General features: G+C 37.2%; 1 protein-coding gene across 1 annotated transcript; it reads right to left on the reverse strand.

Annotated features, from left to right (window-relative positions):
- Positions 1 to 4,681: 4,681 nt before the first annotated feature.
- On the reverse strand, positions 4,682 to 8,439 carry LOC145470246 (tumor necrosis factor ligand superfamily member 11-like). The gene is made up of 3 exons (XM_081454080.1): positions 8,380 to 8,439; positions 7,563 to 7,620; positions 4,682 to 5,378 (listed from the first exon to the last, which is right to left on the reverse strand). The coding sequence occupies exons 1-3, from the start codon at positions 8,437 to 8,439 to the stop codon at positions 5,035 to 5,037; spliced, it is 462 nt and encodes a 153-aa protein (XP_081310206.1). The 3' UTR covers positions 4,682 to 5,034.
- Positions 8,440 to 16,270: the final 7,831 nt, after the last annotated feature.

Genomic DNA, 16,270 nt, shown 5'->3' on the forward strand with positions numbered 1-16,270 from the left:
ATTTTACTCGAGTCATATAAAGCTCTGTAAAAATTCTCCTCCCCCTTTAGAATGATTTCCTGATCTTCGGTTTCCGTTTCGTCTTTTAATTTCAATTTAATGATATTATTTTTTCTCACCCTTTTAACTTGAAAAATATTTATATTTTCCAAGTTGTAGTGGTAAGACGATTTCACTCCATCACTCCCTCACTCCTTCACTTCCTGTTAGACATTTGGAACCCCCGGGGAACTCCCATATGGGAAGGTCATGGATGCTCATCGGAAAATTTAAATGTAACCCCCAAGGAAGACTAATGTGGGCGTTATTGGAGCTTCATTAGACGCTAAAAGATTTCACTTAAAACAGAATGGGTTCGATTACTAGCCACTGTTCAAGAAACGATCCCACGCGAACTTGTAGACGTAGACCGGACTCGCGTACTCGAGAGATCATCGGAAAACAAATGAGTGCACCCTAAAGTGTACTTTTTGACAGCTAAGAATGGTGACGTTTTGTCATCAACAACCTAATATAAGTGGAACCAGAATCCTTGATTTGTACCGGAGACGACGAGCATCCCCGACCCCACCCCCACCTCCCCCCGGTTTCGAACATCGCGCTTTCCAAGACCGCTTTACAGTCGCTTGCACCGTATCAAGTTAGATATTCTTTGAATTTCTGACTAACTATCTTACCGCGAAAATGATCTACATCGCAAAGACTTTCGCACGAACTTTTTATAAAAATAAATATAAGCTAATTATATAAATAGCTCATTTTCCGAAGGTGTCCGCTTATACAGGTTTAACCGTACTCGATTGCGGAAAACTGAGGTGATATGGAAAATCACAAAATTGATGAGCTGTATGAATTTTCGAATTATGATTGAAGCCGTGATTAAAAGTTTTGGACGATCAACAGACAAGACAATTGAGGAGAATTCGAACGAAGCGTTTCGCTGTTATTTATGCAGTATTGTAAATAAATGCCTCAAAGATGAATGCAGACATGTCAAATTGATTTGAACAAAATAGTTGATAAACAGGAAAAAAAGACATTACACAAGACTAGGAGTTCAGCAGTCACTTATATCGTCTCGGAAAGGGAAGAAAAAAAATAAAAAAGGCAAAAAAAGTAATTATTACAACAAAGGGTAATCGTATTTGGTCACCCATCCAAGCACGAACCCCTCTGATCAGAGCTTAACTTTGTTGAACAGACGAGACGTGGTGCTGTCCCTGTGATGTAATTTATAACTGTAATTTATAATTTATAACTGTAATTTGAAACTGTAACAAAGGAAGAAAACAAATCACTGATATCGCCTGGGAAAATAAAGAACGAAAAAATAGGAATGAAAATGAGAATCCGATTATACTTGCTTTGCAGATCGGACAAGAAGCCGTACTTTCTTTATAATTGACTCAGACGAGGATCACCAATAACTTCTCTTACCTTTGCATTTTGCCAGTGGGCTTTAACTTTAACTTAACCTACAGCTTAAAACCTCAAGTCAGTGGCATCAAAATTGTCGCTGTTTACAGACGATCCATTTTCCAAGTTGTGGCTCATAGTCCATTTTTTTCTAAGTTTAGAAAATATCTGGTGTTTTGGCTCCCCGTATTCCACCCATCTTGCTTTGCTTCGCAAGATAGAACTCTTCACTTTTTGTTCAGTTATTCGTTTGAGTCGCATTTGTGTACTTTGTTCTTAGAACTGGATTATTTTTACATTGTGCAGTCTGACCCAATAGCTCGTTCAGCTGCACTTGCAACTTTTCTTTCCTCATTCCTCGTCTTTTTTGCTTTCCTCTTAGCGTAGGCGATTGTGAAGCATCGCACTTCCATTTTCATTAGGTCCCATCCCAGGCCTTTGTCGTCTAAATTCGAGTATTTATTACTGTTGCTTTTAATGTTTTCTTTGAATTCATTAATACACCCTTCATCCTCTAGTAGCGATGAGTTAAATTTCCAAAATCCCGGTCTAGCCTTTTTGTTGAGAGAGTCTGATTGAATAGATAGTTTGACCGCACAGTCATCAGAGCCTGGTGTGTGGACAATATTACGGTCTTTGGCAAGGTTAGCAAGGTTTTGAGATGCTAAAAAGTAATCCAACCTACATTGGACTTTATATGATTTGTCTCGCCGTGTAAATTGTTTCTTTTTAAATTTTATTCACATAGAATTAATTTTATTGTATGTTATTGTTGTTTGTTACATATTTCACTGAAAAGCCCTTTGGGGACGTGGAATAAACGAATGTATGTATGAATAGATCGAGCAGTTATATTTTTATTTTCTACAGGTTTCCCTCCCATTTTGTCCAACTCAGTGGACAGTTGAAATCACCGCCAATTATAATGTTTTCGTCCGGGTAATTTGAGAGCTCGTTCATAATCTTTTCGAAAGATTAGACCTGTTGCGAAATGTCATTTGGACCGTATAGGTTCATTGGCACTATGTTGGCGCCATTCAATCTTGTATCAAGAATAATTAATCTTCCATGATTGTCTTTCTCGAAGTTAATCACATCGATGTCATATTTTGGGTTCAATAAAATCGTGACACCTTTGCTGTGTTTTGTTCCGTGACTACAGAAAATCTTTCCGCCCTACTCCGCTCCTCCCAAAACTTTGTTTTTCATCACTGTGCGTTCTTGCAGAAAATAGAAATATGCTTTTTGGTTATGATGCCATCTAAAAATTGACCGCCTTTTAATGGAGCAGTTTAAACCTCTAACATAAAGGGTATTACGGTATTCGGGTATTAGGGTATTAGGGTATTAAGGTATTAGGGTATTAGGGTATTACGGTATTAGGGTATCGGGGAATTACTCTTACACCCTAATATCCCAATACATCAATACCCAAATACCCTAATACTCTAATAGTCTATTATCCTAATAACCTAATAACTAATACCCTAACGCCCTAACGCCCTAATACCTTAAAACCCTAACATCCTAACGCCCTAACACTTAAATATCCTAATACCGTAACACCCTAATACCCCAATATCCTGCTACTATCATACCCTGATACCCTAATACCCCAATACTCCAATACCGTAATACCCTAATATCCTAATGCCCTAATGCCCTGATACTCTAATACCGTAATACCCTATTACCTAATACCTTAATACCCTAACAGCCTAATACCTTGGCACCCTAATACCCTAATACTTTAAGACCCTAAGACCCTAATACCTTAACAGCTCAACACTCTAGAACCCTAATCCCCTAAGACCCTAATACATTAATAAACTAATACCTTAATACCCTAATACCCTAATACCCTAATACCCTAATACCCTAATACCCTAATACCCTAATACCCTAATACCCTAATATCCTAATAGCCTAATAACCTAATACCCAAATACCCAAATAGCCTTATATCCCAATACCCTAATACCCCAATACCCAATAGCCCAATACCCTAATACCTCTTTAAAAAACCCGCAAACTTCTGGATGCCGACGTTTAGTGTGGCTAGTACACAAGGAACAGAGGAGTCCTGTTTGACCTTTTTTCCAGTTACATTCGCCGTACAATTGTAGCGCGAATCGATTTTTTGTTGATTAAAATGACCTCAAAATCAAACTGTACACATTCGATCGTGTTGCGATGATTAAATCTACTACAAATAGACATATAAAGCTTTTCGCGAGAGCTGTTGTGTGACTTTGCGATATGATAGCTCATCAGCCTATTTAACTGTAAAGTGTATCAGCTTGAACAAGCCCAAAATTTTTTTCTGTGGACAAATTTTTAATGCTCGGATTGCATTTTAGTTCGTGAAATTCTATCTAGTTCTCCTCGCTCCCTCTAAGCAGGATGCGTCTTCCAATGCGACTAATGTGAGTTTATCCTCAAGACTGAACAGGATTTTCTCGCGGTGGATTCCACGCCCGCGGTTAAAACTCATAATCTGGCGTAATCATGAGCCTTTTAGAGGCTCGCAAGACAGCGGTGTTCTTTATTAGAGACTTTTTTTAGAGTTAACTGTTAATTTAAGATTAGAATTGTAATAGAAATGTGAAATGATCTATACCCAGAATGCATACAAAACAAGTTTCCATTTTAGTGCATTAATCGCAGCTAGACCTAGTGATGTCAAACGATACACGTGCCTCCAATATCGACTAATACCGTGATTTCAGGAGCTTTATCTTCTGGTCAGCGGAATCACTCCAAAATGGTTACAGATGATAGAAGGACATCATTTGCATATCATTTGCATAATCTACACCTTTACTAAAACCCTATAGATTGCTTATGCAATCTCTGGTTTAAAAGGAAGCAAAATACAGTTTACAGAAATGAATGAAAAAAATATAAATATAAATAATAAGAATAATAATAATTAAAAATATTTTAAAAAGAGGATGCTCTTATCACTTATAAGTGGTTTTAAGAAAGGTCCTCAAACAGAAAATAAAGTTCATAAAAGTTTAAAATACAAGTGAAGATAAAAGTTAAAGTGTGACATAGGTTATTCGCTTTTTTCCGACATGAGAGTTAGGTAAACATGATTGAATTGCACTGAATTTTACTTTCTGTGGAAAATTTCAAAAGTGTTTTTAGTTAACCCAAAATTGGGCTGCTCTGAACTAATATGATTCCAGAGTTTTTCAATTAAGTGATTAGCACAGAAAATGAAGTGGTGGCCGTTGGTCCAAGAGAGAAAAGTGAAGCTCCTCCCGTCACTCACTTAGCTGACAGAGAAGGGAATGTCTGTCTCGCAGAGTAGTCTCAGCGTTGAGATTTTTTAAAACACGTTGACCCAAAAGAAAAATGACAACGCTTGTCAACAGTGTACACCCATTTTATTTTCATTAAACCTCGAAACATGAATCGAACTAATTTTGGATCCCTTCAGTTAAAATACTTGTTTCACATTTTAGCATGCTTCTTATATTTTCCTGGTACCGTTTATTTCCTTTCCCTCATTACTTTTTTTAGGCAAGATTTGCATCCCTTCTCATAAAGAAACCTTCCCTGAGACACAAAGTGGTGTCACAAGCGTTTCCTAACACAATTCAACTAAACTCAGATTTTGTGAGCTCCAAAGAAAGTGTGTCCACCTGTAACCCATAGCGCGGATGGATACACGGTCTTCAAGCTGATGTAGTCGCCTTTCTTAAGAAATTTGAATACACCAGTAAATTGGCTGCCGTAATCCGTAAGTCCTTCTCCAAGTGCTGTCTGCAGCAAGCTGACATCATTGCCGTTTATAGTGAGAGCGACACGGTTATGCAAGAAATCTCCTTGGTTATAGTTCTCAAAAAACGCTTGGGCGTAGATATAATACGACCCTCTCCTTGTTACTATCAGTCGACCATTTTCATACGTAAACCGCTTCAAAGTTCCGTCTACCTTAAATTGGGTAATCTCTGCCAAAATGAAAACATACAATATGCAAAAATTATATATCTTCATGTACCTATTACGTTCAGAAAATTAAGCGAACAGAACTATTTGCCGTTAAAGGTAATTACGATGTTGCAAAGGAATGGAGCATTTGCCCCAATCCCCCCCGGGGGGGGGGACACTCCCGGGTATTACTGTATAGATATGTGCCGCGAGATAGGGTATTGTTTTTGAGGTTCCGATCTTTAAATAGGGAATCATTTTTGCCCCTTGTTTGCATTGTGTTTCTCAGTTAAGGTACCTCAATTGTATCAGTTAAAATTCCAGTGTGCAAATGACCAGCTAAAGGGAAATCAAATTCTACCCTTAATGCTGTTATAAACTTTCACCATTACAGAAATAAATCGACCCATCCACGCCATTCTTAGTTTTTATTTTTCCCTTTAACCGGGTGCCATTTTTTGGGTTTGTGCCTTAAACAGGATATCATGCACTTTGCGTTTGCTTCATCCTTAAATAGGGTCAAGGTTTAAGACACCTCGCGGCACACACCTATCCGGAATTTATGGGAGTAGTCTCCGGCCGGATTCTAAACAGTTGAAATGAAGTGGTTTAGACACAAGGAGCACACAATCTTGTCGAGTAGGAAGAGAGTAAACAGGAGACAAAGGTTATCACTCCAACTTTTTTTATTTTTTATATATTTACTCTCATCCAACTCAGCAAGATTGTGTGCTCCCTGTGGTTTAGAAGTCAACTTGCATTTGTCAAAAAAGGAAGACCTGGGTTCATAGTCCCCGTCAGCTGTCCCACGAACTAGGGGATAAGCTCACAGTTTTCCTCGAGCTGCGCTCTCGGAAAGCTGTTCGCTTCTCGGAACAGATAATGTCCGCGGACAAATATCCGAACATATTTTCGCGCCAAATGGAGGCTATTGAATATTTAGTATATTCTCAGCTCCGACTATTGCATTTCTAGCTCTCTGATTGGCTCAAAAACTCCGACTATGAGCCATTAGTCGGAGTTTTACCTTATATGGAAAACAGTGCGCCAAGTTTAAAAATTTTCCGCTCTGTAAAATTGTTGAAATAAAAATCGGCGGCAAAAACCCGATTAAGAATATACTAAAACAATTATTCCATTCGACCTTGTTGGATATGAAGTGATCATAACCAACTCGCGCTACGCGCTCGTTGGTTATTTATCACTTCATATCCAACGCGGTTTCATGGAATAATTGTTAAATAATCCATGATGGCTAAGCCAATGAAATCCCTCGAATTCCATCATCCAACGATCCAGTTTTTTAAGCGATGACGTCACACGTCATCGCTTTATGTTCGCACATTCGGAGCGGAAAAACGCACTGCGCAGCTTTCTGCGCACCCCTAGTCCTAGTTACGGGCTCAGTTAATGATGCAGGCTGCAACGGTGGAAAGAACGGCGGACTGCTAAAAGGGTACGCGAGGATGTCGCCCGGTTGATTTATTTATACTTGGGCAAGCATGAATATTTCCGGCATTACACTGTTAAGAGAACAAGGCTCCCCCTGCCTGCTGAGAGGCTCTCTTGCTTATAATTATATTCAGTGCCGTGCTTATATGGATGCAATATGTAAAGAGCGTTTGTCGAAAAAATACTCCGAGTGGAGTACAGTTCAGGGAGTAATCGCGCGAATTAGTCGCGGGATTACTCCGACTTTTTTTTTATTGCAGTTTTTAGCTCATTTTACATTGTTATACTTTTTAGTTTTTAATTGTTTTTTGTAATGCGCAGGTGATCATATATTCACGTAACCTGCCCAATATAAATGTAAATTATTATTTATTGTTGTTAGGCCGATTAGAAATTACAATCACGATTACTTCCTACATTGTACGACATGGTCCAATTACTAATTGATCGTATCTATAACAAATTTCGGAAAGAAAAGTGTCTTTTGAGAACTTCTTTTGAGCAAAAACGTCTGTAGCCTGTCGCGCTTTTCGTAAGTTTTGAAAACTGGTGGAAACATTAAGAAGGAAGCCATTAAAGCCGCGTAATTGACGTCCGAATCACGTGGGTATCCAATTACAATAAGTTCAGGTTGGACACCCATGTGATTGCGCGCTGATTACGTGCCAAAAAGGCGCGCGGAGAACCAATCACGATGTAGAATTTTGTTATAGACACGATTAAGGTCCATATGGAAATGTAACCTGAGCTACCTGTATTTGCCGGATATATCCGACTGGAGGTCAAATTCCCTGTCAGCTGTCCCGCGAACTGAAGATAAATGAAAAACAAAAATCATTTCAAAAGCATGGCACGGGCAAAGCGCACAGCAGTGGCTGTTGTGCAGTATTGGTGGTGAGGCACGAAACGTTTTAAATTATCTCCAATGTCTATATGAGAAAGAATTTACAAAGGTTCTGATAGATTCTAATGTATGGCAATATTTCTCTCGCTACAAGGTGTAAGTGCATTTAAAACTATTTTTCGATACCTATAATTGTCCTTGGTGGCTTCGCAGAAGTAATAAACGTGATAATATTTCATTGTGACTAAGCCTATATTAACGATTCTACGCATTTTTTGCGGTGTTTTTAATAGCAAAGAATTCATATATGTCTCACAATGCAAATTTTCAACGACATTAGGAAACTTGTAAGTTTTCTCTCCAATTTTGTAGTTCCCAATAAAACTTTGAGAGTATCACCAATTTTTCCTCTCTTTCAAAATATTTGTGTCGTACAAATTGTTGCTTCTACTGTCTTTGTCGAGACTGTTCTATATTGATCCTCATTAAATGACGTATTGGGTGACCATTACATTTTACACCTCGTTTCACGATAAGTATACTGTCCTTGCAAAACCATCCCAGAAAGAGCCCCTCGGTTCTCGTAGAATTAGACATATTTATCAAACGCGAAAAAGATACTACAAAGGAACAAGAATATCTGAAATCCTGCTTTATTTGCGAAATCCTCACTGCCATTAGCTTTCTGAAAACGTGACAAACAAAAAGTAGACAAATACTTGTACCTTTCTTGCTTCTGTCACCACAATGAAAAGGCAAAAGAACAACACAGCTTGTCGAAACATGATTTGGAACCCTTCACACGCAAAGGCCTGATACAACAATCTGAAGATCAAAATAATTAAATCAATTCGTTTTGAAATAATTGAAATGAGATAAACGGCTGATGCTTTGTTATGAACCTGTTATCTAAAAGCAAAGGCTGTGTAATTTTAGATTAAAAAGGAGAGAATGTTTTACCTTTCTATCTTGGTATCCAAGTTTAATAGTTATCACCTGCTTGCGAGGGTGTAGCCGAATAAATAAAGAAGCTATTGTTATTTTAAACAACGCCATTGGTTAGAAGTTGAAGTTATCAACCAATATTCTTTTAATTGCTTTGTATACACCATTTTCATGCAACAAACGTCGGGCAATTTATAATCTTTTCTGTGTTCCCAACTAACAGAATTTAGTGATTATGACAAGTGTTGTCTTGCAGAAACATTACTACTGAGCAATATCTTGTACTTTTTGAAACTCTTTCTTTCGATGCTTGCTCTTCTAATGATTAATGCTATGCACAGGACCATGACAGCGTGTAAGGTTCAAGGAAAATGCTTTTATCTCGAAATTTGAAATTTAATCAGTTATATATACCTGGAGCAATAAAAACTGAAATATTCAAATGGATTTGCAAAAATAAAACTATTAATAACAAGCAAGCTTTTTCTCTTCCACCAAAGTTTATGCCTTTCGATTTCATGAAATGATAGGAACTGACCTATTATAGTGCCATACAGAGGACCATGGCAGCGTGCAAGGTTCAAGGAAAAATGGTTTTAATTTCCTGACATTTGAAAGTTAATCAGTTATATATACCTGGAGCAATGAAGACTGAAATATTCAAAAGGTTTGCAGCAAAAATTTTATTAAAAACAAGCAAGCTTTCCAAAATTATTACGAACTTAAAATAGAAAACATTTTGGGAAATAGCGTTTATCGTGATAAACGTCCTAGAAAGCGAAAGCTATTTATTGAAAATGAGTTCTTTTGTTTTTACTTAGCTTTATACAAACCCATTATAACCTATTAGTATATGATACACAAATGAATAGTGTTTCCACGTGTTCTGATTGGCAAGCTTGGAGGTGAATAGCAAGTATTATTATATGGAGAAGAGTGTTTTACTGGGAACTAAACCACTCGTAGATTCCATACGCCACTTCATCCGGGATCCGAGTGGCGTATTTTCCGTATGTCACCTTTGTGAGTGTCGTATCGTTCAATGACGGCACGATTCCCGCCTTTTGCTTTTGTTGAATTGGTTTCTCCATATAATAAAAAGAACATTACACGTTGGCTCGAAGATATGAATTTTATGTTCTTGTGGCAAGAACAATATCTCACTCGTTCGCTTCGCTCACTCGTGAGATATTGTTCTTGCCACTCGAACATAAAATTCATATCTTCTCGCCACCGTGTAATATCCTCTATATATTAACACACACTTCGGTGAATAATTGTCAACTATAACCGACTAGCTAATCAGTTTGATTCATTGAATTTAAAAACTCGTCGAAGGACAACTAGTTTTGCTTCCAACCTATTTATTTCTTTGTTCAGATTAGGAAATTCTAGCAGAAACACACCTTACTTCTACCACCGTAAACTTGACTTAAAACTATCTTCCCTTAGTGATTTCAATTTGAATTACTGTCTTTTTTGGACGAATTATCATTGACACAAGCACAATGACCTGGCGTGACGCACAAGGTAAGACAACCGCGAGTTTAACGGAAAAATTTGTCAAATTTTCTTCTTAAACACTAAGTAAGGTTGCTGCTTGCTAATAAAATTTGGCTGCATAACCATTTGTATACTTCAGATTTCTTTGCTATTGGTATGATTTGTTGAAAACGTGTAAGGAAAACTAAAAGTGTAACTTTCTCAATGTGAAAAGAAATCATTTGTCCTTGTACACTACACGTTCTCATGGTCTTCTGAACAGCATATAAAATGTCATTACTATCTCAGGATAAGTTGTATGAATTTCTATGCTTGTGTTGGAAGAGCAAATGCTTCATTCGAGAGGTAGAGTTTCAACAAGGAGCTACCTCAAAAAGAAAACTTATTTCGTTATCAGAATAAGTTATTTGAAATTGATTTTGTGATAAAATTAACGCTGTAAGCGAACGACGTTCCGACCGTTTAACGGTCGTTTTTAAGTTCGGTAGAAGAATAGACTTACATGCATAAATGTATGGTTAAAAACGCTAAAATATGTATATGGAACAATAGGAGATAAAAAGTAAAAAAACAGCTTAATGCGAATGGCATGCATAGTTGTAAAAAAATATAAAATTATAATTATAAGCTAAAAAAAAGAGAGAAGAGAATTAAAAAGCGTTGAAACCAAAGGTTCAGGTTTTTGGTTTCAACGCTTTTTAATTCTCTTCATTTTTTTTAGCTTGTAATTATGATGTTATGTTTTTTACAATTATTACAACTATTTATAGCTGTGCATACTATTCGCATTAAGCTTTTTTTTCTTTATTGTTCCATATACATATTTTAGCGTTTTTAACTATATATTTAGGCATGTAATTTTATTCTTCTACCGAAATTGAAAATCACCGTTGAACGGTTGAAACGTCGTTGGCTTAGAGCGTTAATTTTTATCACAAAAGTTCTCAGAATAATGTAGAGAATTGGGAAATTTTAACTATCCAGTGATATTTCTAAATCTTCCTCGAAACAAAACATTGACAGCCTCCAGTTACTGCAGACTAATGGTTAACAGTGTACGAGACCTAAGCCAATCAGATTGCACCGTTTCTATTAGAACAGTAGTAGAATTCTACTAAATATATTTCGGAGTTCAACTACTAACATTTACTCGAAACAATATCCTTTGAAGAAATTAACTAACAAGTGCTACACCAAAACCGAATGAATTCAACAAACAATATGTCAGGGGGCAACCTTTTCTTAAAAAAAAAAACGTTTTCGTGCATTTGAACCGATTATCATGCAATTTCACACATTTACTAAATTAGGCATGATCAATCGAGCAGCGAGGCATATATTTTTTTTATTTGAATGAAAACATCGGAAAAACGTGACATCGCCAAGAAGGTCCATTATTCTCGCTAAAGCGTAAGTTGAACATTTTTTTGGTGGAGGCTTTACCAATCCGCGAAATAATGTGCCTTTCTAAGTGGCCCTCTGTTGAGTAACTGCTCCTTCTGAGTAATACCTTACATTGCCAATCCTGACTGAGCCCCTAGGGAACCTCTGTGGAGGAGAGAGTGTTTGGATTAAGTATCCTTGGCCGGGTTGTTCTATCCTGCGTAGCTGGCGGTTTCCGAGGGGATTTTCGATGGGCTTTCGTGGCGCAGAAGGAGCGGCGAAGGCGGGGCCTCGAGAAGAATGGTGAGAAGAGACACTCTTCATTCAGTCTCGTTGAATGATGCTGAAGAATTTCAGAGCAGCACAAAATCTGGTTGTACTATAAAATGTAATGTTGATTGAAATATCTGATGTGACATAAGTGTCTGTGTATGCTTACAGGAAATATCAAGGATTCGTTTGTAGTCTATGTTCAACGGTACGTACTGGGGTACTTTAAAAAAATAATGGCCTCAATTCTTTGGCAGTAGTATCCGAGTAGTGTCATAAAAACGTTACTAAAGTATATGTACGCTCTGGCACTGATAACCCCGAAAAATCGTGGGTAGAGAAATACATATGCCGAATAACTCGCATAGATGATTCTCTGATGCTGTCAAGACGTGACTGGAAGCTATTTCTTTTTCTTTCTTTTCTATTTCTATAACTTTGTCGGGTTTCATAACCATTCCCCTCCAGAGCCCTCCATTCTCTCTCAGACATGTTTGATGTGTCTACTGCTTTGAGGCGTTGTTTGAGACCGCCATGGTGGTTTGACAGTCATTTTGATAGAATTCCTCATTCTCTTTCAACAACACTGCAGAATTAGTACCTTCTTTATATTTCATTATGAGTATTTAAATCAATTTTCAATCAATTAAATATTTACGTTATTTTTTTAGAAATCCTGAGAGAAGTTTGAAATCGTGAGTGCTTGGTAGCAGAGAAAAAATAGCGGATCAAAGATGAGAGATGTTATTTTGTAGGGAAAGTTCAGGGCTATCTGAACGGAAAATAGTTGAAGACATGGCATTTTTAAGGGCATTTAACATTAGACATGATGATAGATGCGGATGCAGCCATAACACTACTGAACGGAACCTTTTAACATTGTTTACTGAATTTGATTAGTTGCATGTCATTTAATTTGATGTTTTTTTGGACGTACTTGAAAGGACAAGAAATGCAAGCAAATGGACCAAAGAAAGCATCTGGTTGGATACCGTGACTTGAATCCACATCAAGTTCCACAAGTCGTCGTTAATTATTTTTATGGTGACTTAATTATTTTACATGAGTTAAGGAACCGCGCAGGAACCATAAGTGTCACACTGATGCTTGAAATCAACCCTTGTACAGCTCTAACATGTCTAAAGTTGAAGCTACTTTATATAACCTACATATTTTATTTCTTTATTTGTCAAGGGATATGAAATGCTTTATTTTCTTCTTAATAACTTGGTCCTTGGTGGCGTCATTCCCTCTCGATAGACAACCTCAGGTAAACACGATATCTTCATACCTCTCTACCTCTGTACATATTTTTAAGTAATTGTTCTTGTTTCCCACATATGATTCTTATTTTTTCTTTATCAGGATAAAGATCGAGGCAAGGACAAAGATCCTGGTTAGTATACCACTAGGTTTCTTTTAGCATTTTCAGATTCAATATCACTATTTAATTTCTCGCCAGCTGCTCATTTCTATCCCTCATCGTCAACAAGACCACAAACAAATAGATGACACCATCACACGTAGATCTTAAAAATGTTGCCAAACCCTTTTTCAGCGTGTTTACAGTTTTCAGTTCCAGATTCAAGCTACCGATTGGTTCTAAATTGAATTTTCAAAGAGAGGCTCATCAAAATCGTATAAAAGAATGTTACTTAAAAAATAGAACACATTATATGTTTTTATATTACTATCGAGGTAATGAAACTCGAGTAAATGTATGGCTGGTTTGCAGTGTCACGCCATCAGAAATAAAAATCATAACCATTCAATGAATTAAGTCAAGAAGCTGGGATATGAAAGATGATTGATATATAAACAAACTCGTCAAGATTTAGGTCTCTGCGGTTTTTCATTCTCCCGTTATTCGGAGAAGTGTTTCACTCAAATTTATGGAGCTTTGTATGGAGTCGCCATGTTTGTGCCCCTCGGAGGGACACAAACATGGCGGCCGTAAAGTAACAGAAACATCTGTCATCGAGGTTTGCCATTGAAACGAAAAGTTATTACTCTAGAGCTCCGAAACATTGAAATAAACACTTTTTGTAGAACAACAACCGTTTAGTTAGCAAAAACTTGAGCAATAACTCATCTTTTGGCCTACTTGAGAGCCTTATCGGGCCGCCATTTTAATGTCACACAACGCATAAACTTGGAAATTCAGACATGCTCTATTACATAATGAAGAACCCTGTCGAGCTTAAACGTTGCAAAACATCAAGTTATTAAGGGGTCTTACATCTGATGAAACTAAAACTTCAGAAGGATTGGTAATTTCTTATTTTGGAAAATGATGACGTCACATGAAAAGCGGCAATAACGATATTGTGCTGTGCTTTAGTCTAAAGCTAACAAAAATAAGTCTTGATAGAGAAAGATACGATAACATTTGTTTTATGAAATTGCGCAAGGCCGACGAAGTGAAATGTCGTTTGGCATATAAAACGTATTTTCTTTTGGGTGTCTTGAATATATAGATTACTTCATGGAAAGTGCGCGCGTACGGTATTTACGCAGGAGCTGTTGACGTATCAGAAAACGCCGAACGAGTGAGCGTAGCGAACGGGTGAGTTTTGTGATACAAAAACGAGTGCGTAATTACTGTACAAAGCACTTTCCATGCTGTAATTTGTTTTTTTTTATATATATACTTTCTGAGATTTTCACCTTCAACCAGATTTTCACCCTTCATTCGACAAAACAAATGTCAAGTTATGTTTTTATTCCGTCTGAGTGAAAGCACTTTGTCGCTTCTTCAACCTAGTGTAAATATTTTTCGTACAGAATGTTTACCTGGTCGATCAGTCAACGCATGAGCTACGTTTGATTTGTTTCCCTTGCCTTTCTTTTTTAAGACGTTTGCTTCGAGCTTCCAGACATTTCTTTGCTTGATAAAACTCTTTGTCGTCGATAATGCTTTCGGCATATTTGCCTTCTTCAAAATTTTTCTTGCCTCTTCCTTCTGTTTGAGGAATTCGCTAAGCAAGCAAACTTAACGTCTCGTCGGGTTTTTCTCGAGTCTTTTTGTTCTGCTGTTCCTGGATGTACTTTTTAACGGGTTTATCTAAAGCGATAAACCTGTTCGAACTTTCCGCCATTGTCTGTGGTTTATAGCTAATTTGCGATAAAACTGGAGTAAACTTGTACATGTGAAAACTCTACAAACTTCTGTGAATGAAGATTGAAGAGGCGCCAACAACAACGTACACGCATTGCTAACTGACGGATTCATTTTCACAGCTGATTTCTGATTGGATGAAACGCTTTTCCCACGTGTGAGAAAGTCGTTTCGCGATTGTGATTGGATGAAGAAATTTCCATATGAGTTTTTCATGCGATCGATTCTATGCGAAAATCTCTGTAAGTATGAAATAAAATCATGTAAATGTTTATCTACTGTTATCTTGGAATTTATGCCAAGCTTTCAAACTTTGGTGGATGTGAAAACTTTCATCTGTTAACGGGAAAAAAAAATGTAACCTTTTGTTGCTTTATTTCTTTCGCCCTTAATTTTCCCTATTATGCCCTACTATACAAACGCCGCTTAACGGCAAACAAACTGATTGGTATATCTCTTATAGCCGCCGAAGTGATATGTAGTTTGTCACGGTTGTTCTTATATCACAGTTTGATGTCTTCTGTGTCTCACAATGCAAATTTTCAACGACATTAGGAAACTTGTAAGTTTTCTCTCCAATTTTGTAGTTCCCAATAAAACTTTGAGAGTATCACCAATTTTTCCTCTCTTTCAAAATATTTGTGTCGTACAAATTGTTGCTTCTACTGTCTTTGTCGAGACTGTTCTATATTGATCCTCATTAAATGACGTATTGGGTGACCATTACATTTTACACCTCGTTTCACGATAAGTATACTGTCCTTGCAAAACCATCCCAGAAAGAGCCCCTCGGTTCTCGTAGAATTAGACATATGTTTACAGTTTTCAGTTCCAGATTCAAGCTACCGATTGGTTCTAAATTGAATTTTCAAAGAGAGGCTCATCAAAATCGTATAAAAGAATGTTACTTAAAAAATAGAACACATTATATGTTTTTATATTACTATCGAGGTAATGAAACTCGAGTAAATGTATGGCTGGTTTGCAGTGTCACGCCATCAGAAATAAAAATCATAACCATTCAATGAATTAAGTCAAGAAGCTGGGATATGAAAGATGATTGATATATAAACAAACTCGTCAAGATTTAGGTCTCTGCGGTTTTTCATTCTCCCGTTATTCGGAGAAGTGTTTCACTCAAATTTATGGAGCTTTGTATGGAGTCGCCATGTTTGTGCCCCTCGGAGGGACACAAACATGGCGGCCGTAAAGTAACAGAAACATCTGTCATCGAGGTTTGCCATTGAAACGAAAAGTTATTACTCTAGAGCTCCGAAACATTGAAATAAACACTTTTTGTAGAACAACAACCGTTTAGTTAGCAAAAACTTGAGCAATAACTCATCTTTTGGCCTACTTGAGAGCCTTATCGGGCCGCCATTTTAATGTCACACAAC

This window comes from Orbicella franksi, chromosome 15, assembly GCF_964199315.1.
Source record: "Orbicella franksi chromosome 15, jaOrbFran1.1, whole genome shotgun sequence".
In the NCBI taxonomy this organism is placed as follows: Eukaryota; Metazoa; Cnidaria; class Anthozoa; order Scleractinia; family Merulinidae; genus Orbicella; species Orbicella franksi.

Bases quoted from the DNA above. Each gene is read 5' to 3' on its own strand.
- LOC145470246 (XM_081454080.1), bottom strand. From the start codon at position 8,439: ATGTTTCGACAAGCTGTGTTGTTCTTTTGCCTTTTCATTGTGGTGACA. The intron at 7,621-8,379 runs GTACAAGTATTT...ATTTATCTTCAG, and splicing joins TGGTGACAGAAGCAAGAAAG to TTCGCGGGACAGCTGACAGG. The intron at 5,379-7,562 runs GTAGCTCAGGTT...TCATTTTGGCAG, and splicing joins GATATATCCGGCAAATACAG to AGATTACCCAATTTAAGGTA.